Source organism: Manacus candei, unplaced genomic scaffold (genome assembly GCF_025592945.1).
Source record: "Manacus candei isolate 608988 ecotype Guabito, Panama unplaced genomic scaffold, ASM2559294v1 h1tg000009l, whole genome shotgun sequence".
Taxonomy (NCBI): Eukaryota; Metazoa; Chordata; class Aves; order Passeriformes; family Pipridae; genus Manacus; species Manacus candei.
The window spans coordinates 764,187-788,882 of NW_026138057.1; the positions used below are offsets into that span (position 1 = coordinate 764,187).

General features: G+C 44.0%; 1 protein-coding gene across 2 annotated transcripts in view; it reads left to right on the plus strand.

Moving 5' to 3' along the window:
* The first annotated feature begins 4,984 nt into the window (after positions 1–4,984).
* Positions 4,985–24,696, plus strand: part of SLC6A5 (solute carrier family 6 member 5) — a 32,822-nt gene continuing 13,110 nt past the window's right edge. For both annotated transcript variants that reach the window (XR_007902721.1, XM_051777280.1), the window contains exons 1-13: positions 4,985–5,084; positions 6,303–6,830; positions 7,837–7,975; positions 9,202–9,333; positions 9,681–9,854; positions 10,556–10,697; positions 11,143–11,275; positions 13,468–13,602; positions 14,137–14,240; positions 16,445–16,569; positions 20,331–20,443; positions 20,738–20,869; positions 22,091–22,190. Coding sequence is in view for 1 of the 2 variants with exons in the window: in XM_051777280.1 (XP_051633240.1) it covers positions 5,082–5,084; positions 6,303–6,830; positions 7,837–7,975; positions 9,202–9,333; positions 9,681–9,854; positions 10,556–10,697; positions 11,143–11,275; positions 13,468–13,602; positions 14,137–14,240; positions 16,445–16,569; positions 20,331–20,443; positions 20,738–20,869; positions 22,091–22,190 (1,960 nt within the window). In the remaining variant the exon portion in view is untranslated. The remainder of the gene's footprint in view (positions 5,085–6,302; positions 6,831–7,836; positions 7,976–9,201; positions 9,334–9,680; positions 9,855–10,555; positions 10,698–11,142; positions 11,276–13,467; positions 13,603–14,136; positions 14,241–16,444; positions 16,570–20,330; positions 20,444–20,737; positions 20,870–22,090; positions 22,191–24,696) is intronic.

The following is a 24,696-nucleotide window of genomic DNA, read 5'->3' on the forward strand; positions in this document are numbered from 1 at the left end:
AAATATATGATTTTTTTTTAATGCCCTGTTCTATTGCAAAGTGGAAGTTCAAACCTGTGGTATTATGCCATATATTGAGACTATGCCCTGTGTTTAAGGCAAATGAAGAAACATGCATATCTGGGTGAAATAGCTGTTAGCAGCACGAATGCCTGGACAGTGGTGCAGAAATTTCCTCCAGATGCCTCTGTTTTCCCCCCACCTGATCCCCCTTTCTTTTAAGTCTCTTATTTACAGTAGTCTCCACTGAAGGAGTTAAACCTCTCAGGGAAGAGACTCCTTTTATAATAAGGATACCAGACCCTGACAATTATCTGAAAATCCAAAGGCCTTCAGTGAGTTATGTGAGTTCAGGCAATTGGAAGGAAGCTAATCAGAAAGTGTACAGTGGAGCTAATAAATAACAGGATGAGCCTGAGGCATTTCACAGGAGAAGAATAACAGGTAATTATCACCTGAAAGATTTTTACAGTCTCTTCATTATTTGAATATAATTAACTGAGAGAGGCAAAATGCTGCAGCCTGGTAAGGTGAATCTCTGCCTTAAGAAAGGGTCCATGCTCCCTGCACGGGAGAACTGTTCAGTTGAGTCAAGGCTATACAATTTTTTGTATATAGATAGACTTAAAAAGGGAAATACAAGAAATTGAAGGTAAAATACCCCTTGGCAGGATCTGGCTTATTGATATCTGCTTTTGCTGGTGCATATATCTGTCTCAGCTGAACGAGTACAGTACTGCTCTTGGCTTTGCATTATAGATTGCTATAGTTAAATCATAATGGTTTTAAACCATTGTTGGTTATAAGAAAAGCTATAATCTTTTTTACACATATATTACCTTTCCCTTGTTACCCAAAACCGTGATTTCTCTGCAAGATTCCAAAGCCCTGGGTGAGGGCAGGCTTTTTCACCGAGGAGCAGCTGTGCATCCTCAGAGAACCGACGGGGATCTGCCCATCTCTTGGGCTCCTGAACTGCGGGAAGAGCCCTTCGCGCTTGCCGATGACTTCCCTGAATTCAGTGTCCTCTGCCCACGTAAGGGACGCGAACAGATGAAAACCACGTTTGACTGCAAGTCAAATCCACAAGGTACTTGGTCCAGATTGAATCACTGCATTTCACAGCTAACGTTTAACATCTCTAACCTAATTACCTTTCTGTTCAATCAAGTTGTTCAATCGCAGTCTTAAGTGGTTATTTAAAGGCATTCCCCGGGGTCTTCACACCCTTCCTTGTCCTCGCTGTTGGATTTGCCCTTGAGGTTTAAGGGAGAAAAGAGTGTAAATGGCCGTCTGCTAAGCAGAGCTCCCACCGGAGGGCTTTTCTTTGGGTTTTCATGGAAGCTCCCTGACCAAGAAAAAGAAAAAAAAAAAAAAAAAAAAAAAGAAAGAGTGAGCCCAAGGAGGAAACCTTCCGCGAGGTGCACGAATTAATGCGCTGTGGGAATTGCTTGATACAAGCTGCTTTCCTCGTCCCTACACTTCAGATGGTGGCACTTGCGGAGGTCGCAAAGGCTGCGCCTGGGAGTCGTGGGAGAAGCCACGGGGGAAGAGGGTGCGGGCTCTTGCTGCGGCTGCCTCCATCCCTTTTAGGCAAACTTTCCACTGGAAAGGAAGGATTTAAGATCAATGACTGCAATGCTTAACTCATAAAGTAACCAAGACGAGGGATTTTAGCGCAGGGACGGGAACTCTGTGGGTGCCTGTGGGCGTGCTTGAGGTGTTTGTGGAGAGGTGTCATCGCTTGCTCCTGTCGTGACTTGGCAGTTTTCCACTGAGGCACGGCACGAATGCGGCGTAAAGACAGGAGAGTGCGAGTGATGAGGGGGACGGGGCGGCGCGGAGACCTTCCAAGCCAGCGGGGGCCCCGGCACAACCCGACAGCCGCTCCCGGGGGTTCAGCTCTCCCGCCCTCGTTTGTGTCTTTGCTTATCTGCAAAGAAGGGGCAAGGGAAGAGGAAGGATGGCCAGCGAAGAGAGAAAAATAAATCAATTGCTATTTTTCATCTTTGACAAAGTAATTAAGACTTGCTCGTCCGCTCCACGAACCACGGAGGGCGCCGGTTTGCGGGCAGCCCTGGCCCCGCGGGGGAGGCACCGCACGCAGGGGTCCCCAGGGGGCTCTTTCGGGGAAGGGAGGGACTGTCTTTCCTTTATTTGGAAAGACCACGAGCCCTCTGCCCTGGAGCAGCCGCCTTCTCCCCCAGCTTCCTTTGGGAAGCAGACAGGATTCCTTCAGGCAGACGATTTTTACGTCGAGGGTGGGTGACTTCCCCACGGCCCCCGAGGGAGGGATGTGTGTTTGGTGGGAGCTGCAGGCAGGTGCTTTGCCTTAATCTCTTAGGGACGTGTTGTGGGCTGGGAGGGGTGGTTCGCCTGCGGGACAGGCGTTTGGGAGGGATGGTGAGAAGGAGCTCGGAAAAATCATTTTAATGAACCTTCTGGTTGTTAACTGGGAAGTTAAAACCCCACACTGGAGGGATTTGTTTTGGTTTTGAAAGGAATCGGAAATCCAGACTCGGGGTTTGGACCGAGAGCAGGTGTGTCCATCCCAAACCGCGTGGGAGAGGGCAGCGGCAGTAGGGAGTCGGGCTATACGGCCCCGAGGGCCAGACACGGAGGGATAGGACAAGGGAAAATGTTTGGAAGCAGAGCCGTGTTTTTCTCTGTGGGTTTCCCTCTTGATCAAGAATGGATCCTTGGCTCTGGTCCTCAGCGAGAGCCTCCGGCCGTCCACTTCCAATAGCCTTCCAAGGGGCACAGAAGGGTGCTCTTGCCTTTTCTGAAAAGAAAGGAGATCGATTCCCCTTTTCCAGGCGTGAAACTTCGATGTCACATTTCGGTGCTGATGGAGAAAGCAAAAATACCGCTTGGAAAAGAATGTAAAGGACGAGTTTTGCCGATTTTTTGAGAAAACAAAATAAGTCAACTCTGTGAGTCCAGTAGAGGTTTGGGGGCCTTGACGACCAAAATACTTCTTGGACTGCTGCCTTATCGCTTTTGATTCGGTCTGTGCCTTTAGAGGCATTAATGTAAGCTGAAGGGCAGCACAACGGAGCTAACGATCAGAGGTTGGAGGATGCTTCGAGAAGGAAATACTGCAAAATACCACGGATTTCTTTCCCTCCCTACTATAGATAGCTTCTGTGTGCGCCCCTCGATTTCTGAATAGACCCGTGGAGAGTACACAGAGTCGTAGAATGGCTTGTCTTGGAAGGGATTTTAAAGCTCATCTAGTTCCTCCTCTTCTCTGCCATGGTCAGGGACACTTTCCACTAGACCAGGTTGCTGTTCTACGCGGTAGAAAAGAGGCAGAAAAGTGTCTTTGAAGACAGGAACATGCAACAGTCCACACACGGGGTGTGGGTGTTTGTGTAAAAACACCTACGTGTGCATATTGCAATTAACTACCTGTGATGTAGGTAAACTCCTATACCTGAATGTGTTCGAAGCAAGATCACAATAAGCAAACGACAGCTGTGTTTAAAAGGTGCTCTGGAGCTCTGCTATAAAGCAAAAGCATTTTTCAGCCGGGAGACAGAGTGATCTTCGAAAACCGATTTTGAACGTTCTGCTTTGCCAGCTCCTCGGCTTTCGTGGGCCTTTCAGTAACTCTCCAGGTGAGTCTCAGCTGACACACGCAGTGAGGAGGTGGAACGTGAAGGAGTTGGAGCGGGCGCTGCGGGAGCTGCCTGCGGTGGAACAAAGCTCCCCGGTCCCTGACGGGGGTGGCAGCTCCCGGTGGAGCCAAAGGCTCCGCGGAATGGTCTGGCCTGCTGCGAATTTTTTATTTATTTCGTCCGTTGGTAACCCGTAAAATCAAGGACGTAGAAGAAACGCGTGTGATGCTGGCGAGTTTAGCCCCCTCCGCCCCTCCCTTCCCCCGCATGGGCGCACACACTTCACACTGCTTACGCTAAAATGTAAGGTACTCTCCGGAGGAGCTGACGCCAGCAGGATCTATGCGGAGGAACGGCGCCTCTGACGCTGGAACAACTGCGAAGGTTGCTTAGGGAGCACCCCAGTTTGCCAAAACGCTTTCTGTTTTTTTTTTGTCAGTGTGAACAAAATTATCCTGAGAGCAACCGATCTTTGAGAAAGCCCCTCAAATAGCAACACGTTTACGAGAGGTGATTATGCATGAATTACTTCGTTACAAAAACCATTCTGAGTTAACACCTTTAATTTTAATGACGAGTAATTCCCCTCTTCCCCCCAGTCCCCAGTAATCAGACATAAATGTCTTGACGGGCGAGGGAAGAGCACCAACAACTTCACGGCTGTTGCCGTCATCTGTAATCCCACTTAACTGCTCTTAAGACAGTTCTGATGAAAGAAAAAATTGCTTTATTGTTTCTATCTTTTAAATTTAATTGAGGTTTCCCCCCGTGAGGCACAGTAAAAATAGAGTATATAATGTTATTTTGTTCAAGGAGACCAAGTGAGATGCAATTTAAATGTATTTGTTTAGTTTATACACTTTGAACTTCTCACTCCGTGTGTAGCTATGTGGTTAGATATAAAATTCGCATTTTTTTAATTTCTATTTTCATATTCATACATACGGATATATAAAATTATATCTGATCCGACCACGAACTGCAGAAATGCAGGAAAAAGGAGCTGAATAGCGGTACAATAAGAGGGAGGAGGGAGAGGAGTACAAATGGAAGGTTTCTCCCCATTTCTCTTTTGCTTTGGGTGCAGTAGTACGTGTTTCTCACATGTTCCCCCTAACTGCCAGCAAGAAAGTTCTCCCATGCTCTTGCTGGATTTGGTTTAGTAATCAGCCCCCACATGAGTCACAGGGAACACGCAATGCCACTGCCGCGTGAGTGACAGCAGCCGGCGCTCTGGCTTCTCGTTGTCCCTTTAAAATCTGAAACCAAGGGTAATGATTTATCAAACTCTTATTATCAAGAAAATGTCACGCGAAGGGCACCTTGCTATGCACTGACGCAAACCCAGTCTTTCCCAAGGAAGTATAGAAAGCTTTGCTCTGGACCGGGCAAAATCCAGTCTGCCAATTGCCCGTACCGCTGTTTTTACCTCTATCGACTCGATCTGTGGCTATTTAAGACATGGTAAGTGCTTGATTTTTGATCTTCGATATCGAGAAGGGTTGGAGGAGGGAAGAGTTGGCGAAGGGGGAGCTGTCCGCGGTGCTGCCGGCGGAGCCAGAGCGGGAAGGCTCCCGCGGACCGGGGTAGGGATGCTGCCGGGGAAGGAAGGGGGCGAGGGAGGGAGAAAACGGTGCTACCCCAAAATGCACTCAGTCAGTGACTGAGTCCTTGCAGATCTTATCCCTGATGCCGGGAGATGGGATTACGATGGAGAGAAAACTTGTGAGGAAAATGCCGACGGGCAGTTTTGTGAAACATTCTGAAAAAAGAAAATGTATTTGTAAATATAAACCCTTATATAGCCATAATATTAAACTGATGGAAAATGTAGGTGTTTTCTGCCGATTGTTTAATGTACATATAAAAAAAAGATGCATTTTAAATTATAATTTTAAACTGAAGGGAAAGGCACGGGTGAGTGGGAAAGTGTCATCAATAATCTGTTTAATTAATAGGGAATGCTTAAAAAAAATCTTTGGAGACATGCGAGTCTGAAATATAAGAAAAAGAATAGGGAAAACCAGCTGTTATTGGCGGTAATGCCACTGTGGTAGTGTGGTTATGTTTTGGGCTTTTTCTTTCTTTTTTTTTTTTTTTTTTTTTTTTTGCGTTTCACCGTCTTGCTGACAGTCTTTGAAGCATGGCAGCCAGCTCAGAAATGTTCACCAGCACTATTTCACTTGTTTTTTAACATCCCTTGCTGCCTACAGGGCAGCTTGCCTCTTGCTCATATATATTAAAAAAAAAAAGTCGATGTGCATTGTTGAATGACAGAAAGGAAATGGGGCGTAAAATTAAAGAATCTTTCTACACTGGTGATAGGGAAGGGAGCATCCTACAGTCGTGATGTGAAATCTAACGAGATCTGGCGGCGCAGTGCTGTAGAAACACTTATTTAAACTTGAATTACGGGTTTGCAGATGCTGGTGCTGGTTTTTATTTGATGATTTTTTTTTTTTCCGTGTGCCGTACTGTTTTTCCCCCAGAACATTAACATTGAGTGGGAGGGCAAGCAGGCGAGCCGGGGCTCCTCGAAATTCTGCAACACTCCTGCATCCACATTTTCCAGCGCATGCGTTTTGTGCACGGGGACAGAAATTCGTAGAATCTCTGCAGCACCAACATTTTTTTTCCCCCCTTCTTCTTCTTTTGGTAAAATATGTGACGTTCTCATTTTAGGATTACGCCAGACAAAGGGATATGAGCAAGCAGGTTGTGAACAATCCTGAACCTGTGGCTCGTGGACTCAGTGAAGGTGCCGGAGTTGTAAGAATCAGCCCCGAAAATGAGCCGCAGGATGCCCCGCCGCAAACCCCCGCCGCGACGGCCAGGCTTCCCCGATCGCTCTCTAACGACAGCAGAGCACTTCCCTCCGAAGAAGCTAAACCAAACGATTTTGAGAGGACCAAAGTCGGGATCTGCAAGCTCAGCAGCACCCCGGTGCAAGCCAACTCCACGCTCCGGAGGGAATCTGTGGAAGCCTTTCCCTGCAAGCCCAGCCCTGGGGTAGGGACCGCCGGGCAAGCTGCTATCCCTCACTGCAAAATTCCCGCTTTGCAGAGCACAGACGGGGACGCTAATCTAAGCCTTGGTAAGAGCACGCTGGAGCAGAACAGCACCAAGGGCGCCTGGGTGACCTTGAGCCAGAGCACCGTGGTACTGGGCACAGATGGCAACACTTCCGTCCTTCCCGGCAGAGTGGAGGGGGTGAGTTTTCTCCTGACAGGTTTTCTTTCCCCCGCTTCAGCTCGTGGGAGGTCTTTGCCACTCAGCACCCATCTGGGGCTGAAGTTCTAAAAGCAGGTCCGGGGCAGCCGGGGATGGGGCTGTGCGGCGGTGGGGAGAGAGGATCTTAGGTCCAGAGCTGTAATGCTGGCGAGCGCTAACAATGTAATACCGCTACAAAGGACCATGCTGTGTAATTCCGGTCCGTTCCCTAGGCCGTGCCTGTCGGTGTACCCCGGGTCCGACCGGTGCATCCCCCTAACACGCCCCTGCGGGAGGTCTGGTCCTGTCCCCAGCATCAGACGGGAAGGGCACCTTGCCCTTCCTGTCCTCGGGCTCGGCCGCCTGCCCTAACCCCCGGTGGCTGCGTGCCTTGGCCCCTGTAACCAAAACCAGGGCCAAATAGATCAGCCCAACCCTGTAAGAGGTCGAACCATCCCGTGGGTTCCGCCGGTGGGATGAGGGGCCGGGAAGGTGCCGCGCCCGCCCCCTCTCCCTGTCCTTCCGCGTACCTGCGTTTACCCTGGAACGGGGCCGTGGGGGGCTGTTCGTTCTGCAAAAGCAGTTCTTTAGTTCATCTGCGTGTGCTGGGCCTCGGCGGGCTGTGCTGAGAGCTGGCTGGCCGTCCTTACCCTTCCCAGGGCACTGAGGGCTTCAGCCCCCAGAGGAGGAGACGAGACCTCCCAGGCGATCCTCGCTCCCCCTTCCCCCGAGCCCTCAGTGGAGGGCTATACTTTAAACCCACCTTTCGTGGGGGTTTTTTCTGGACAGAAGAGAGGCCAGGCAGCAGTGGTGTGGGCTGCAAGGGGGGGCCTCCCGGGAGGGTCCCTCCGGCCCGGCCGCTGCTCGCAGGTGCAGCCGCAGCACCGCGGGACTTGTCTGCAGAAGTAGCTGCTTTCCCATCTCTCTCTCTCTCTCTTCTTTTTTTTTTTTTTTCTTTCGTTTTTGTTCTCCCCCTCCATTTTTCCTCCCTTTTCTCCCCTTTTAGGAAGACGATGTAGGGGATGAAAATAAAGCCCGAGGAAATTGGTCTAGCAAGCTGGATTTCATCCTCTCCATGGTGGGTTATGCAGTGGGGCTGGGCAATGTCTGGAGGTTCCCGTACCTGGCCTTTAAGAATGGGGGAGGTATGATGGCTTTTTCCTGTCTCTCTACCTGCAGTACCGTACGGGTCTGAGCCAGTCTCTGCCTTTTTGGCGGGGAGAAAAAGGAGGGAAGAGGGGGCTGGCGGCTCCCTATTGCCGGGCAGCCAGCCCCGGGCTTAGCCGAGGTGCGAGGGCACCTTCAGACCGTCAGCGACGTGGTGAAGCATCTGCCAGGTGGTTTTTTTTGTTGGTTTTTTTTTTTTTGATTTTTTTTTTGTTTGGTTGGGTTTGTGTTTGTTTGTTTGTTTTTGGTTTTGTTTTTGTTTGTTTGTTTTGTTTTGTTTTGTTTTGTGATGGTCACCTCTGGAAGTAGGAAAGCTCCGACGAGATTTCATTAAAAGGCAGTGCTTTCCTTAAAAACACCTGCAATTGGTGCTGGCCGGAGAGGGAGGAAAACGAAGAGGCGGGTTGATCACAGAGGGAGGGCTCCAGGACTCCCTTCACCTCATTTATGTACAATCGGGTCTGAATCCGCAATCGGTGGGATGGGGGAAGAGGAGGGAGTAAAGGTCTGTACACAGAACTTTAGAATCAGGATAGTCACAAGAGGAAGTTTGATCCCAAATCGAGACATTTTGTTATTTCTTGAAGTTTGGGGGAATTATTTTAAATCTCTCAATGATCCGGTTGAAAAATAATCGTTTGACATAGAACGAATGCTGCTCAACAGAATAGAGGAGAAGTTAGGAGAGGGTTTGTGCCGTTAATAGTTTTCAAGGAGAAGAAAAAGTTTATTTACAGGGGTTCTCCTGCCAGAGGCTCTTATTTAAACGGAGAACCGGTGAGCGTTACTGGATTCAAGCCCCTGCAACTGTAAAACCCTTCCCTCTACGAAACGTCTATCAGCAGGGGGTATTGGTGCTGTGATCATCGAAAACGATTCTCTAGAGCCTGTTTTCTGTGAGGGAAGAAGGGATTTTAAACTAATTCTTTTTTAATTGTCAGCATTTTTTTTTTTTACACATAAGAACTAAGCGGGAGGCATTAAAGTACTCCTTTAACAATAATATTGTCTCGAGTAAATGCTGGAAATGTAGAAAGCTGTCGCCCACCTTCCCCCACCCCATTCCCGCCCCGTCGAGGCCGGCGGCAGCGGGAAGCGATAACAAATAGAAAACATTTAATAGCTGCATGTCTTGACTGAATTGTCCCCAATATCACGGGGTGATTCAGGTTACTCTCTCTTCTCTCCCCTCCTGCCCCCCAAGGTGCGTTTCTCATCCCCTATTTGATGATGTTGGCTCTAGCTGGGATCCCCATTTTCTTCCTGGAAGTCTCCCTGGGGCAGTTTGCTAGTCAGGGCCCCGTGTCGGTCTGGAAAGCCATCCCGGCCTTGCAAGGTGAGCGGAGCAGGAGCCGGCCCGGTTTTGGGGAGCATGACCTGCACTCCCTCTCTCGCATGGCTTCAGCCGCATGTCCTTGCGCGGTCCTTGCGGGGGAAGCCCCTCCAAGCAGGGGGACCCCCCGTAGCTGTGCCAGTTGCGGGGGAAGCCCCTCGAAGCGGGGAGCCCCCCGTAGCTGTGCCAGTTGCGGGGGAAGCCCCTCGAAGCGGGGAGCCCCCCGTAGCTGTGCCAGAGGAAGCCGATGCTTTGCAGCCGCCGGGCCCCGCCGCTCCCCCGGCTGCGGCCGCTGCCCCCTTCCCCGGCACTAACAGCGGTGTTCTCCTGTCTCCCCTCTCTGTTCCCAGGCTGCGGCATCGCCATGCTGATCATCTCGGTTCTGATAGCCATATATTACAATATTATCCTGTGCTATACACTTTTCTACCTTTTTGCGTCCTTTGTACCTGTGCTGCCCTGGGCCTCCTGTAACAACCCGTGGAACACGCCAGACTGTAAAGATAAAAACAAACTTTTGCTAGGTGAGTTGGGACATTTTTTTTTCCCCAAAAAACTATGGCCGTGGTGGTTTTCCAGAGTTTTCTTCAGCTCAGCTGCGCCCCTGGGAGATGCCAGAGGAGATTGCGGATGACCGTGGCCGGGCGAGGTTCCCAGCACGGAGGAACGGTCCATTTTAAAACCGCTTCGAAATGATTTGTATCACACGGGCGCTTCCCTCTTCTTTTATTTAAATTTTTCCTCATTAAGGATGAATGAGATTTGCCAATTAAAATGACAATAAAAGCCCAACTTCCCCCCCCCCCCCCCCTTAATCCCCGGGGAAAAACTCAGTATAGGGGAGAAAGCACAGAACAAAATACCATAGCTGGCAGCCTCGGGTGTCCACTAAAGACAAATTATTTGCCTTTAGAGAAGCTTCTCTTAATAACGAAACAAACAAACAAACAAACAAACAAACGAAAACCGTTTTTGCAAACGGCCAAAAACTCACTGTGAGATGAAAAGGGGAAAAATAAACCTAGTAAACAACCTTCCAGAAAAGGTATTGGCACTTGAAAGTTCAAGTAATTATGTGTGATCTACTGCTTTCTTGTAATTTTACAAGAAAAAATCCAACCAAACAAACAGAAAACCCCGACTATACACCTTTTTTTTTTGGTTGTTTGTGGGTTTTTTTGTTTTGTTTTGTTTGTTTGTTTTTATTTTCTTTTTTTCTTCCTAGATTCCTGCATTATTGGTGACCATCCAAAAATACAAATCAAGAACTCTACTTTCTGCATGAGTGCCTATCCAAACTTAACCATGGTTAACTTCACCAGGGAAGGAAACAAAACATTTGTCAGTGGAAGTGAAGAATATTTCAAGTAAGATCTTTCTTTGTTTAGTGACCGTTATGTTAATCTCTCTTTAAAATCTGCTGGAACAGGCAACAAATCACTGCTTGGAAAACTAGAAATATAATAGCTATAGACAGCAAATAATGTTAATTTTTTATGCTTAGGAATGATGAAAGGCAGTTCAAATGCTGGATTACTTGTGTTCTGTTCCTATGGTGCTCAGCACAGCTGGGGTGTTGGCCCATGCCCGGCAGTTTTATCTACTACTGCAATGCAGATAAATAAAATAATACATGGTGAGAATCGTTGGAACCTTCTAGAGAAACTGCTGAGGATGCTGAAGCAAAACAAAATACTCCAGGAATTTGCACTCAATTACTGCCTCCGGTTGCTTTATAATGCTTTTATTATTTTTTTCTGTTCTTTTTTTCCCTCAATTTTAATTTTTTTTCTTAAATTCTTTTATTCTTAGGTACTTTGTATTGAAGATTTCAGCAGGGATTGAATATCCTGGTGAGATCAGATGGCCCTTGGCACTATCTCTTTTCCTAGCTTGGGTGATTGTATATGCCTCCCTTGCTAAAGGAATCAAGTCATCAGGAAAAGTAAGAATAGTATTTGAGATTGTACACTGCAAGAAAGCAGGGTGGTGTTTTAAGGAAATCCCACTCATTTAAGGCACTGAATTACAGAAAATATTTTCAGTAAATGACTAAGTATTAATTGAAATGCCTTTTTCCTGTCTGTGTTTACAGTCAAAACATAAAGACAATTTTTGTTCAGCATTTGTTCCTTAATCTTCAATCAGTTTAAAAGCTGCACTCAGCAGTGGGATGGCAAAAAGGATACCTTCCAGCCTTCCCTATTCTGTGTGGTGTTTATCAAAATTCTGCAATCATCTCACATTCCACTGGAATCCAGGAAATTTTGATGTAAATGTAGACATTAAGTAACATATTTTAAAATCAGAACTGAACTTCAAAAAAGCTGGAGCAAAATAACTAGATACTTGATGGGATAAAGATAGTGGAAGTGCAGACATGAACTTCCTAGAGCTGACCCCAGAGTTTCTGATTCCAAGCCATCCCTTTGCTTCTGGAAGCTGACATCATCTCTTGCGAGGTAATTTGGTAATTAAAAATCCAGAGACTCAGAATGCCATGGGAAAATTGAGATATTTTTTCCCCCACCTTACTGTGGAAAAATGTTTTGTGAAAGATAAGAGTCTGGATAATAACTTTGGTTTGGGTATGGCAACAGATATTTCTTCAAGTGTGTCTTAGTGGCCAAGAAAAATATTGACTCTTCGATGTCAGAGAGGAAAAAAATTGAGTTCTTGGTGTCAGAGATAGAAATCCTGTATTTATACAGAGATTAGACTGCACAAAAATTCATCAGGGCAACTTGTTGAAACACCTCTTGAAAGAGCAAAGAGAAGGTTAGGAAAGCAGCTTCAAAAGTTGCTTCAGCTCAGACCAGAGGCTGAGGGAGGTGATTCTCCCTCTCAGCTCTGGTGAGAATACATCTGGAGTGGTGTGTCCAGCTCTGGGGCCCACAACATAAGAAGGACATGGACCTCTTGGAGTGAGTCCAGAGGAAGCCACAAAGATGCTCAGGGGGCTGGAGCATCTCTCCATGAAGATGGGCTGAGAGAGCTGGGGTTGTTCAGCCTGGAGAAGGCTCTGAAAGAGACCTTAGGGCACCTTCCTAAAGGGGCTCCAAGAGAGCTGGAGAGGGACTTTGGAGAAGGACATGGAGTGACAGAACAAAGATAAGGGCTTCAGACTGAAAGAGAGGGGGGTTAGATTAGATATCAGGAAGACATTCTTCCCTGTGAGGGTGGGGAGGCCCTGGCACAGGGTGCCCAGAGAAGCTGTGGCTGCCCCTGGATCCCTGGAAGTGTCCAAGGCCAGGCTGGATGGGGCTCTGAGCAACCTGGTCCAGTGGAAGGTGTCCCTGGCCATGGGAGGAAGTTGGAATGAAATGGGCTTTAAGGTGCCTTCTAACCCAAACCATTCTATGATATGATTCCACAATATGTTATGATTCTGGCTTGTTTAAACTCAGAGGTTGATGTGAAAAATATTTGAAATGCTTTTGTGTCAAGTGTAGAGCTTAACTGGCCATAATCTAGTCATCTTATCTGACCACAGAGAGCTCTGTACTAGATAATTATTAAGACATTAGACACACAACCACTGTTGTGTATTTAGATATCATGGTGATTAGTTCTATCTGGATCATTTCACTGACTTTCTTTTTTTGCATTTGAACCATAAATATCACCGTGGTAATATGCAATTATTAAGAAGTACAAACAGTAATAAAACTTAATTAGGCTTTTTTTTTTTTGTTGTTAAATACAGAAAAATATATGGAAATATACAGGGGAAAAAACCCACAGAAATTTAAGTGTTATTGAATGGCACTGCTCATTTAATTTCCATTGAACTGTGATAGTTTGCTCTGGGCAAGGATCAAAAGTGATGTTTTCTTTTAGCTGTAAATTCCTATTGTTCCTCTCCAGACAGAGAGAGGAACCCTCTTCCTCTGTCTAGAATCCCAACTATTACCTTTGTTGCTGTTGGTGTTATTCCTGTTTCCAGCAGCAAAAAGAGCCATAAAATTTCAGGTTTCCTGGGAAATAACCCTGTTGTTTTCCTAGTTTATCCCCTGACTGTTGTCTCTGAGCCTGAGTAATTGCTTTCTTCAGGCAATTCTGTAGCACCTGTATTTTCCCCTCCTCTCTTCTTATCCAAATAAGCCCTTTTACCAGCCTTTCCTTTGGTCTGTCCAGGTGGTGTATTTTACAGCTACATTCCCCTATGTAGTTCTCATCATCCTTCTTATAAGAGGAGTAACTCTCCCTGGAGCTGGAGATGGAATCTGGTACTTCATCACACCAAAGTGGGAGAAGCTAATTGATGCTATGGTGGGTTTACTATTGCACTTCTAACTACTGGGGTGAATAAGTCATGAAGATCTCTTGGTGTCTGCTGCAAGCATTTCATGTGTACGGGGGTGGTGTTGTCATCTGTGGAAACTTGTTTGTTCTTCATCTTATGTGGATAAAGTATTATTTAGGGTCACTGGCAGATAAAACATCAGTATCTGGTACAGATTTTTCCTCTTGATTTGTATTTTTTTTTTTCTGAATGTATTGGAACTGATGTGTGTAAAACAATGTGGTTTGGATATTTGTTTCTTCCATATACAGCAAAGTTAGTATGGTCCTTTTATATGGGCTCAATGAGAATAGTACTCCTCATCAAATGGGCATGATGTATTTCATGGCAGGGTTTTACTTTTAAATATTCTATTGATATCCATTTAGTTTAAAGTTCATTTAAAGTACTTAAATGTCAATCCCCTCACAGTAACATGTAATAGAATTACTGAACTCTCTAGCACTCTAACATTCTTTCCTGAAGCTGATGCTATTTCCTCTCCTGTTTGTCTTATGTAGGTTTGGAAGGATGCTGCCACTCAGATTTTCTTCTCCTTATCTGCAGCATGGGGAGGTCTAATTACTCTCTCTTCTTACAACAAATTCCATAATAATTGCTACAGGTATGTAAGAGTGAAAAAATCGGTTTTATTAAACAGATTTGTCCAAAAACAGATGTCTTCCAACTTGCAGAAATCTGGTTTGTAAGATCCTCCTCTCCTGTCTTTTTTTCTCTTGTGTCTTTCTTTCTCTCATGCCTTTTGTGTCTTTTTCCCCCCCCCCTTTTCCTCTCCCCTTTCTCTCTCTTTCTCTTTCTTTTTCTCTCTTTCTCTTTCTCTTTCTCTTTCTCTTTCTCTTTCTCTTTCTCTTTCTCTTTCTCTTTCTCTTTCTCTTTCTCTTCTTTCCCTTTGCCCTTCCCTTTCTCTTTCCCCTACCCCTTTTTCCCCTTCCCCTTTTCCCCTGCTCCTTTTGGCCTGCCCCTTTTCCCTTTCCCCCTTCCCCTTTTCCTTTCTCCTCTCTGTGTGTGGTGTTCTTTTACATTTAATCCTTTTGGCTTTGGGTATTGTCTCCTCTCCCCAGGCCCTAATCTACTAGTCTCAAGAGGAGCCTTAGGCTTATTAGAGCTCCTCTTGGCTCTTCATTTTCAGAATCAGCAGGATGAGGTTGGAAGACAGTCTGGGAAGCTGTCAGCAGCTGTGAGCAGTGGCACGAAACAGAGGCAGTTGGCAGCCTCTGCTGAAGAACAGCCCATGTGTAGAACGGGCTGAGCTTTGCTGTTGTCAGCCATGCAGGAGTTTAACTTGCACCTTCCAAAGATGTGATTCTTCTATCTCCTAAATGTTTGTTTGTTTGTTTTTTCCAATTGCTCTTAGCGTCGTTTTACATGCACAAAGTTATTTCGTGTTGTGAAATTTAAAATCGCTTTTATTTGAACTCACCGAAAGTTGTTTTTTTTACAAGGAGAAAAGTCAACGTGTTCTGGTAGCATTGTGTAGTTTTTCATCCAAAAGCCTGCCAGATAAATGTCTGCAGATGGAAGAAACAAAAAGAATTGGCACTAGGAGAGTGCTTCCCTGTTATTTTATTCTCTTTAAAGCTAATCTGAAGTAAACTTTTACCAATTCCTGCAGTGATGGAGGTGCTGATTCAGGACATGCAGCAGCATCACAGGAACTGTCCCAAGAGGAGGCTTAATAACTTTCCCAACTCAGGGGGAAATAACTTTCCAACTCAAGACTGTGAAGCATACACTCCTTGGGATTTTGACTGCCTTATCCTATGACTTCTAAGTACAGAGTAGAAAATACTTAACTTTAAAATCCTGATCCACCTTTCTTTGCAAAAAGGAATTTAAAAACCTTTTTACTAGTGCTCAAAAAGTAATTTAATATAATTGTCCCAAAATATTGATGAAAAGTGATGGTGCTGCAAATACTCAGTAACTCCCACACAGAAATCCTTTGGCTCCTATTTTTTTAAAATTATATTTCTGGCCTTTGATTTTTGGTTGATGAATGAATACAATCAGAATATCAGGGGGGAAAAAAGGGAGAAACATCATGCTTAATTTCAGTATTAATTTAGCAATGTTTCTAACCAACATAAAAATCCCAAACATTGAAAGTGAGTGACCTATTTTTGCCTAAGTTGTAGTAGTTTATGGGGAAGTCCTCTGGACACACATATTGTTAAAAAAAAAAATCCTATCAGGAATGTAATAACTATGGATGGGGTTCATGAGGGCTGGTTTCCTCTCAAGTCACGTGTCTTGACATTTCCAGCATAGTAAGACATTCAGGTATAGATTGCTTGAGATTCACTTAACAATATCAACAGTGGGAAAATGTACCAGGAATCCTCTGAAGATGGGAAGGTGTTTGAGTGAGTTCTGCAAGGTACAGAAAGCTAAACCCTGGAATTTTATGTATAAATGCAAGAAGGATACAGGACAAAACCCGTCTTACCTGGATAGTGGTAGTTAGTCCATATGTAACATAGTGAGCAGATATGCTTATGAGGCAAAGAGTTAAAAACTGTGTTACCAACGACATCATCATCTTTGGAGAGGCCAAGAGCAGAAATGCTTGTCCTCCTGCTCAGCTTCAGGTTCCTACATGGCACGTGGGTGATGAAAACTTGCACAGCTGATATGAAGACTCCTGTTCTCTCTGATCAGCATCAAATGCACCTGATAAGTATAAAAGTGTGCCTTCACCAGCATTCCCACAGATGTGTGTGCTCGTGAGAGACTCCTGAAATATGTACAAACCCCTCCTTGCATGTATCCTAACAAGGTGTCATAGCTTCTTGTTTTTTTTCTTTTCAGGGACACATTGATAGTCACATGTACCAACAGTGCCACAAGTATATTTGCAGGCTTTGTCATCTTCTCAGTTATTGGCTTCATGGCAAATGAACTCAAAGTGAATATTGAAGCTGTGGCAGACCAAGGTAGGGTACACTGGCATTTTGTTACTTAGGCAGGCACCTGGTAGCACCTTCAGCTCTGTTATTAATGATGACATTGATACTGGAGGAGGGAATTACGACTTCAAACTGGTGTGGATTAGAAAACCACATGTAGGCGTTTCTGTACAGGAGAAGGTACACTGGTAAGTCAATATCTTCCTTGAAAGCTCTTTATCACTTGTTTGGTAAGAGAAGGAACTGGGACTCATTTTAAATCTTTGTGTAAATGACTGATGAAGGGTAGTGTGGGATGGTCCCTTCTCATAGTCTGAGGGATTATTGGTCTTTTCATCTGTCTCTGCTGTTGTTTGTCAAATCCTCTTCAAGGTAAAAGTTGTTTCTGTTGGTGGGAAATTTAGATGGGAGGGAGGTGGCCTTTATAGTGTAGAAGGTGGGAGAAATATGGTGTGAAAGGTGGATTGAGCTTCTGAACCGTGGGAAGAAAGGAGATGCCTCCATGGGGAAGTAAAACATTTCTGAAGAACTGATTAGAAGATCTTCAGTAATGAAGTGAGATGGTTATAAGAAGGGATCTGAAAGGTCCTAGTTAGCAGAGCTGAAGACCACTATGCCAACTAAACCATAGCTCTAAGTGCCAGTTGTTTCTTGAACCCTTCCAGGGATGGTGACTTCACCACCTCCCTGGGCAGCCCCTCCAATGCTTAACAACCCCTTCAGTGAAAAAATTCTTCCTGATGTCCAGCCTGAGCCTCCCCTGGCACAGCTTGAGACTGTGTTATCTCATCCTGTCACTGGTTGCCCAGGAGAAAAGGCCAATCCCCACCTGGCTACAACCTCCTTTCAGGGAGTTGTAGAGAGCAATCAGATCTCCTCTGAGTCTTTTCTTTGCCAGGATCAACAATTCCAGCTCCCTCAGTCACTCCTCACAGGACTTACTCTCTTGACCCTACTTTGCTATAAGAGGCAGCAAATAGGAAAGGAAGAGTTTTTGGGCTAAGATTCAGAGAAGTTATAATCCTATCACATTCTGACAATCATTTTAGAGGGATGATATAGAGGGATATAGGGTCTGAGAGGAGAATTTCATAGTATGAAATGAATAATGGTCAGCTGATACACTGTTTCTTGACAGCAAGTAGTAGGGGATACTGAACTTGCAGGCTAGTGTAATGTCAATTCAGTATTCAGTGCCTCATCTCTTCTTTTTGGTTTGCCAGTCACTAGGTGGCCACAGAAAAGTTAAATTTTTTCCCAATTTTCTGGACAGATGAGACCATTATTTTTGAAAAACTCCATGTGAGGCCAGGTGTTTTTAGGAGTAATGTTTACATCAGTATTTTTATTTTAGATTTTACCTCCATTCTGGAACAAACAAACAAACAAAGAAACCAACCAAACCCCAAAAGCTAAACCACACTGCACTCACCAAAATTATTTGTAAGGAATTAGAGTTAAAGAAGCTGTGCCTGAGTGGAGCTGCAGTGGAAGCTCCAAAGAGATGGACAGAGGTGGGATGGAGAGACAGGACTGGTGGTGGAGGAAACACTTGGTTCAGCTGGTTCATGCATCTCCCTGGAGATGGTGTAAAATTTAGCACAGGAGACCAAAAACCCTTTTCTGGCTGGTGGTCTTTGAGTCCCAGGCTGGAGCTCTCTGTTCCCAGCTGCCTCAGCAGCTGTTCCAGGGGATGTGGAAATAGCTGCCACAAGACAAGCTTATTGTAGGGCTGTGAGTGTGTTTGTAAGAGCCTGCTTAGGCCATTTAAAATTATTTCACAGGGGTGAGGCCTTGCTGCTCTCCATGGCAGAGGGAAACAAAATTCAGTGAAGTAATAGATGACTTTGTAGTAGGAAGAGTGCAAAGATTAGGGATAATTGTGGACTGAGGTAGTGCACTGAATTACCATAATTAAGAAGCAGACTCAAGAAGTGGGGAAAGGAACCAGCTCTTGTCCTTGCCTATCGTTTTTTTATGTTCTAAAGTTGTATTTTTTTTTTGCAGTGAAGGAGAAAAAAGCCAAAATGATGATGAAACATAATCTCCCTTCAAGTTTTCAAAACCTTGAATGAAAATGTTAATGGAAATAGGAAGGGATTTTTTCCTTTTTTTTTCTCCTAAAATATTAATCTGAAAAACATAGTATGTTTTTTCATTTAGAATCCTCTTTTCAGGAAAAGCTAATCTATCTGATGAACAAATAAAACACCATGGAGGGAGAGACAGAACAATCTCTTTTTGTCCTACTGTCTGGTTAAGAATATAGCGCAGTTGAAAAATGTTAGTAATTTAAAATGAAAGTTCAAGGTCATTGGACTTTTTAAATTTTAACACATACAAAATATTTGGAGTTTTCTTGTCTTTAATAAACTTTTAGAAAGAGTTCATACCCACCTAAGTCTCCAAAGATGGAAAGGATGTGAGCCAGCCTCTCTGTGACTGTTGACCTGTGGTTGATCCGTGTTATTTCGGAGAGTTATGAGGGGTCGACATGGAAAGATGTGCAGTTTAATATTCTCTAATTTAACTTTTCCTGAAAGTGGGATTAATGGGAACTCATCATTCTGAGACTTAATTAAACTTTCACATGCAGGAATCTGCTGTAAAGAGAGCCCTTGTCTCTAATAATCAAGAAGAAATATTTAATCAAGAGGTGAAAGAAGTGCTTGTAAATATATAGCAGTTCTACCTGCCCCTTCTTATTTCAGAAAGTCATTTTTTCTGCAGCACATTTTAAAGGCAGCAACACTGAGCCACGTACAGTGTTGGGTTTGTCTTTTTTTGTACTGTGTTGCTAAGTCCTGTATTTGCCTTTTGTTCAGAAGGAACCCCAAACACTCGACATGTTGCCTGAGGAGATGATGTGATGTGCTGCTAAAACTGTGTTTTCCTCAGTATGTGAGCAAATAGCAGTTGTCTCTTGAACAGAAGCAGCTGTGGAGCTGGAGGAACTGGGGTGCAATGATTAGATCAGAAATAACCAGGACAGAGTGAGTGGGGAGCCCATTCTCTTGCCATGAGGCATCAGCACAACTTGGCTCTCATTTGAATCTCGCCTGGCAGGAAATACCTTTCCAAGTGTTGGAAGTGGGAATTCCTTTAGCTGGGGTGAATAGAGAAGAAGTGCCATCTGCTGTAATGTTGACGCTGCATTCCTGCAGCCTTTGCTCCCAATCAGCTCTGAGCACACTTGTAAAAATGCTTTTCCTTTACAGCTGACAGAAATTAAAGCCCAACATATCAAACAAAAAAGAACAGGAAACTCCTGGTTAACGCTTTAAAAAACCCCAGCTCCTTACTTTTTGTGCTCTGCATTATTTCAGGTTTTCTTGTGGATTTTTTTAGATTCACAATAGTTATTACCTTGTGTCTGGTATCACGTCTGGCCATCTTCTTTGTTCTCTGCTTCTCATTTGACTGTGTGCTGATGAGTTAAAGAAGAAGGATTTTTGCTTTTCCATTCATCCTTGAGGCAGCACTGAGGCTGTGGGTGTTTGCCATGTTGACCTAGGGCTGGATTGGTAGTTGGTAGGAGTTTGATCACAAAGCAGAACAGAAACATAGCTGCAGTATGCAACTGTTGCTTATTTTTTAAATTTGTTTGGTCCAGTATATTGGTATACTCATTGCACATGTATTCTGCTTGGAAAGTAGGAGCAAATGAGTGATTTAAATCTTACAGTGAAAATAGAGATTAATCAGGTGAGGCTAAATTCTGTGATGCTTAGATCTTTCTCTAAATAAGAGAGACTGAACCTGATAACCTTTATTTTTCTTGTTTCTAGGTCCTGGAATTGCTTTTGTGGTTTACCCAGAAGCCTTAACGAGGCTTCCTCTCTCTCCCTTCTGGGCCATAATATTCTTTTTGATGCTTCTAACTCTTGGATTAGACACCATGGTAAACTGCTTTTGTGTCCCACTCTTTTCCTATTTGTTTGTCTGGGGGACCATGAGGTTAATTGCTATTTTCCACGTGGGCAGTGAACCAGTTTCCAAAGAGAGGAATGAAGTAAGGCCATCAATGCTGAAATCATTTGGGCAGAGCTTTGGTGTTGACATCTGAGCATTTAACACTTAGGATTCAAAATGCTCCCTAGGATTCAAAATGCTCTCTTATTTTCTTTTACATCTAGCTGGACCACTTTGTGTACACTGTGTGCACTGAAATGAATCCTTTCATTTTGTCTTCCAGTTTGCCACCATCGAGACTATTGTGACCTCTGTTTCAGATGAGTTCCCCAAGTACTTACGTACGCACAAGGCACTGTTCACTCTCGGGTGCTGCGTGTCCTTTTTCATCATGGGATTTCCTATGATCACTCAGGTAATAACACTGCCTTTGAGCATCACCGTCTGTCCCCAATCCCCCTCTGGTGGCCGTTTTCCTCCTTCACAAGTTGCAAAAGATTTAGCTGAGTTCTGCCACTTATGACACAGGGTGAGTCTGAAAGCCTTTTTTTTAATGGATGTTCTGACTGAGATACACTTATAAGACTCTGCTGTTCAAATCTTTCTGGGAATCAGATTTTTAAAATTTTCCCTAGTCAAACATCTTCAAAGTAGTAATGTAAACTAGGTATTCAATCTACACTGACAGAAGACAGGTTTAGTTTAGGTATTAGGAAGAAAGTATTTCCTGTGAGGGTGGTGTGCCCCTGGCACAGGTTGCCCAGAGAAACTGTGGCTGCCCCATCCCTGGAAGTGTCCAAGATCAGGCTGGACAGGGCTTTGAGCAACCTGGTCCAGTGGAAGATGTCCCTGCCCATGGCAGGGAGGTTGGAACAAGATCATCTTTAAAGTCCCTTCCAACTCAACCCATTCTATGAATTAAGGAAAAAACTGTAATTTTGTATGTCATATAAACATGCAACCTGTTTGGGGTGCCTTTCCTCCACGATTAGACAGATACTGACTGTCTTGGCAAACCGAGCAGACAGTGGAATTCCCTTCTACCACTGATAATCTTCAGTGTCCTCTCTAAACTAATACCTCCAACATTATAAACTCAGCAATTTCAAGACAAGATGCACAAAATTTTACTATTTTTCCCTCCTCTTTCTTCCCTTTCTCTCTCCCCTTCCCTCATCCCCTACCAGCCCAGCTTCACTGTTCTAAAGCCTGGGATGGATTCAGTCTTTCCTTCACTTGAATTATGCTGCTTAACCTCTGCCCTGGAGATAGGACAACATATCCTTTCCAAATAGATGAACTGGACTCGTTATTAGGGTAGTTCTGGTTTCAAAGGTGATTTTGCTTTCCATGTAGTATTATGGGTTAGAGACACTACAAATGGAAGGTCTGATGGCGGTTCAGTCTTAAGGGACTGAAGCCAAAGTCTTCTCAAGCTGTGCTGGCTACCAGAATCAGGGGTACCATCTGCTTTTTTCTTGTTGGATTTGATATTCATTCAGCCAGAAGGAAGGAACTGTAGTGCAGCACGAGCCTGAGTCTGGTCGGTGTTTGAATGCTGACTTGGCTCCTGTTCCTCTCTGCTCTGCCTACCTCAATGCCACAAGTGATGGCTCTTTTATCTCTTTTTCCTTAGGGTGGAATGTATATGTTACAGCTTGTGGACACTTATGCAGCTTCTTACTCTCTTGTCATTATTGCCATCTTCGAGCTCGTTGGAGTTTCCTATATCTACGGTAAGAAAAAACACTGTTACTGGACAGCCTGTGTCGAAGTAACATTTTAGCATATGATAAAGTGAAGTTCTTAGGGAAAGGAGTATTTTTTTTTTAATAAAAAGCCTCAAAGTTCTCTTATTTTGGACAAAGAATGATAGGACCTCATTACTATAGGATACCTTCAAATAAATGTATTCAGAAGACTCAAAAGTCTCAAGTCCTTTTCCATCAATAGCTTAAAGCCAATGCTTAGAGATGAGTCTAAGAAGAGACTAAGCAGTTAGTGACACTATCTGTTCATAACACAGACTCAAGACTATGCAGCTTCTCAGAGTGACTAATTATCCCTGGTGGTAACAGCAGTTATATTGATCCATGCTGATGCACATGAATTGTGAGGAAGATCCTCAGTTGGTATAAAGCAGTGCAATTACCATGATGCTGCTGTAGCTACAACAGTTGATACCAGCTGGTGATGTGCTTCCAAGCTTTCAGGGTGTGTTTTAAGGAGACTGAGTCTTGGAAATGTGAAGATCTCCCTACATATCAGGTGATTAACTTGTGCCTGGAGTGTAGTGTTGCCAGTTCAGACTTGCCTTCAAAAGCAAAAGGGGATATGAATCTCAGTGTGAAAAGTGACAAAGATAAGGCTGTTTCTGCTGTTGCTGTGTGCAAGAATGGATTATGTAGTTTATATCAGCTGGGCATAAAAATCCCAGATGTTGTGCTGAAGGTGCATATATAGCAGCATGACCTTAGGTTCTGGTCCCCTACACTGAATACTTACATCTATCTGTGTTGCGGAGTCTGCTCTGTAACTTAAGTGCTTTAAAAAAATAGTACAAAATTCAGCAAATGCAGAATTTGTTGCTCTTGCTTGAGACATAAACATTCTAGACAGGACAGGGAATCAGTCCTTTCTTGTTTTCTCTAATTTCATGGAAATACAGCAGTGTATTTTATCTCCACTGACGCCTAATCCAGTGAGCAGGCCTGAGTGGTTGGAAGCTAAGTCAGACATGACTATTGTTACAGAATATGATGGAAAAATTCAAAATACAGAGAGAAGAGTTGATTTTGACTGCTCGTCTTCTGGTTAATCAAAATTCCTGTGGGTTTTTTTTTATGCCCCTGGAATGTAAGTAATTTGATTAGAGTTGGCTTAGAAGTGAAATGAAACCCAGCCTCTCTAAAATCAATACAATTCCGTAAGAGATAAGTGAGGATGCTCAAGAAGAATATAAGGGTTTGTTGGGTTTTCTTTTTGCCTTTCTTCTCCTCCTCAGTTTGTTGAGAGCATGCCTGAACGATGCTGTAATGCTGTAATGCTTGAATGCTTTTAATATTTTAAAAACTACTTAATTCTGTAAAGTTTCTTTGTTGTGTATGTTTTTAAACAAGGATGAAGCTAGTAGGAAGCAGGTACTGGTTCTGTTCCTCCTCTGAACACTGTGTGGCAGAAGCACTGCAAACCTGCCTTCGTGGAATGACATTTTATTAGGCTTGGAAGCAAACAATTGCTCTGGCTTGTGTCTGCTTTGCACAGGAAATTTGGTGTCCCTTTAATAAAAAATATAAAACAACATTCAAACAGTTATAGCGTTGCAAAGGAAGGACTTGAATAGAGGAAAAAGTTTTTTTTTAGTTAGATGTTACTTCATTGTAATCAGATGTGGAAAAGAACTGACAAATTACAAATTATTCTTTCCATACTTTCTGTGCCAACTGGTTGTTCATCAACAGATCTGGGTAAAGCCTTTGCTATAAACTATTTCAAAGATTATTCCCTGTAATTAACCTTTTGCTGGACTAAGGAGGTTCCAATCTTTTAAATGACAAAGGAAAGATATACTTTACAATCATTATCTGCTTGGCTAATGTACCAGAGCTACTTCTACTGTGTTAAAGCTACTTTTGTAAGGACTGTTCATAGGAGTACATCCTGTACATTTGTGATTTGTGTGTTGTAAATACAAGCAAAGCTGCTGCTCTGGTTATATTCCTTCAAGCAGTGCTTAAAATTGACATAATATATTTTCAAGCTCTGACAACTGCTGTTTTACACTCCACTGACACCTTTCTCTGTGTACTTGTACTCTTCATGGCAAGCAGGTTGGCACAATAGTGGCAGGCGCTTTCATGATGAAATAAATTTGTCTTTAGTTCTTGTTACATGTTCTGCTTGCTGAGCTTGTTGGGATTTTTAAATTAAAAAGAGACACACTTGGTTATTTCCTTGTAATCACTTATTTTTTGAATAGAGTCAGTGCTCCACAAACCAACCAAATGCAGCTTTTTATTTCCCATGCTGGTAGAAATGTTTATTCTCCAGTTATTTAGATTATGATGCATGGTTGGTAAAGAACAGCTAAGAGCTGGGGGTATTAATTTAATCATCAGCATAATTCCCACTGTTGCATTTTGTAACGTGAGGCTAAAGACAAAAATCCTTGTGTTTGAGCGAAACATTGTCAAAAGCTGAAAATGTATGACTGTAACTTTGTGCTCCTTCCAGATCTCTTTT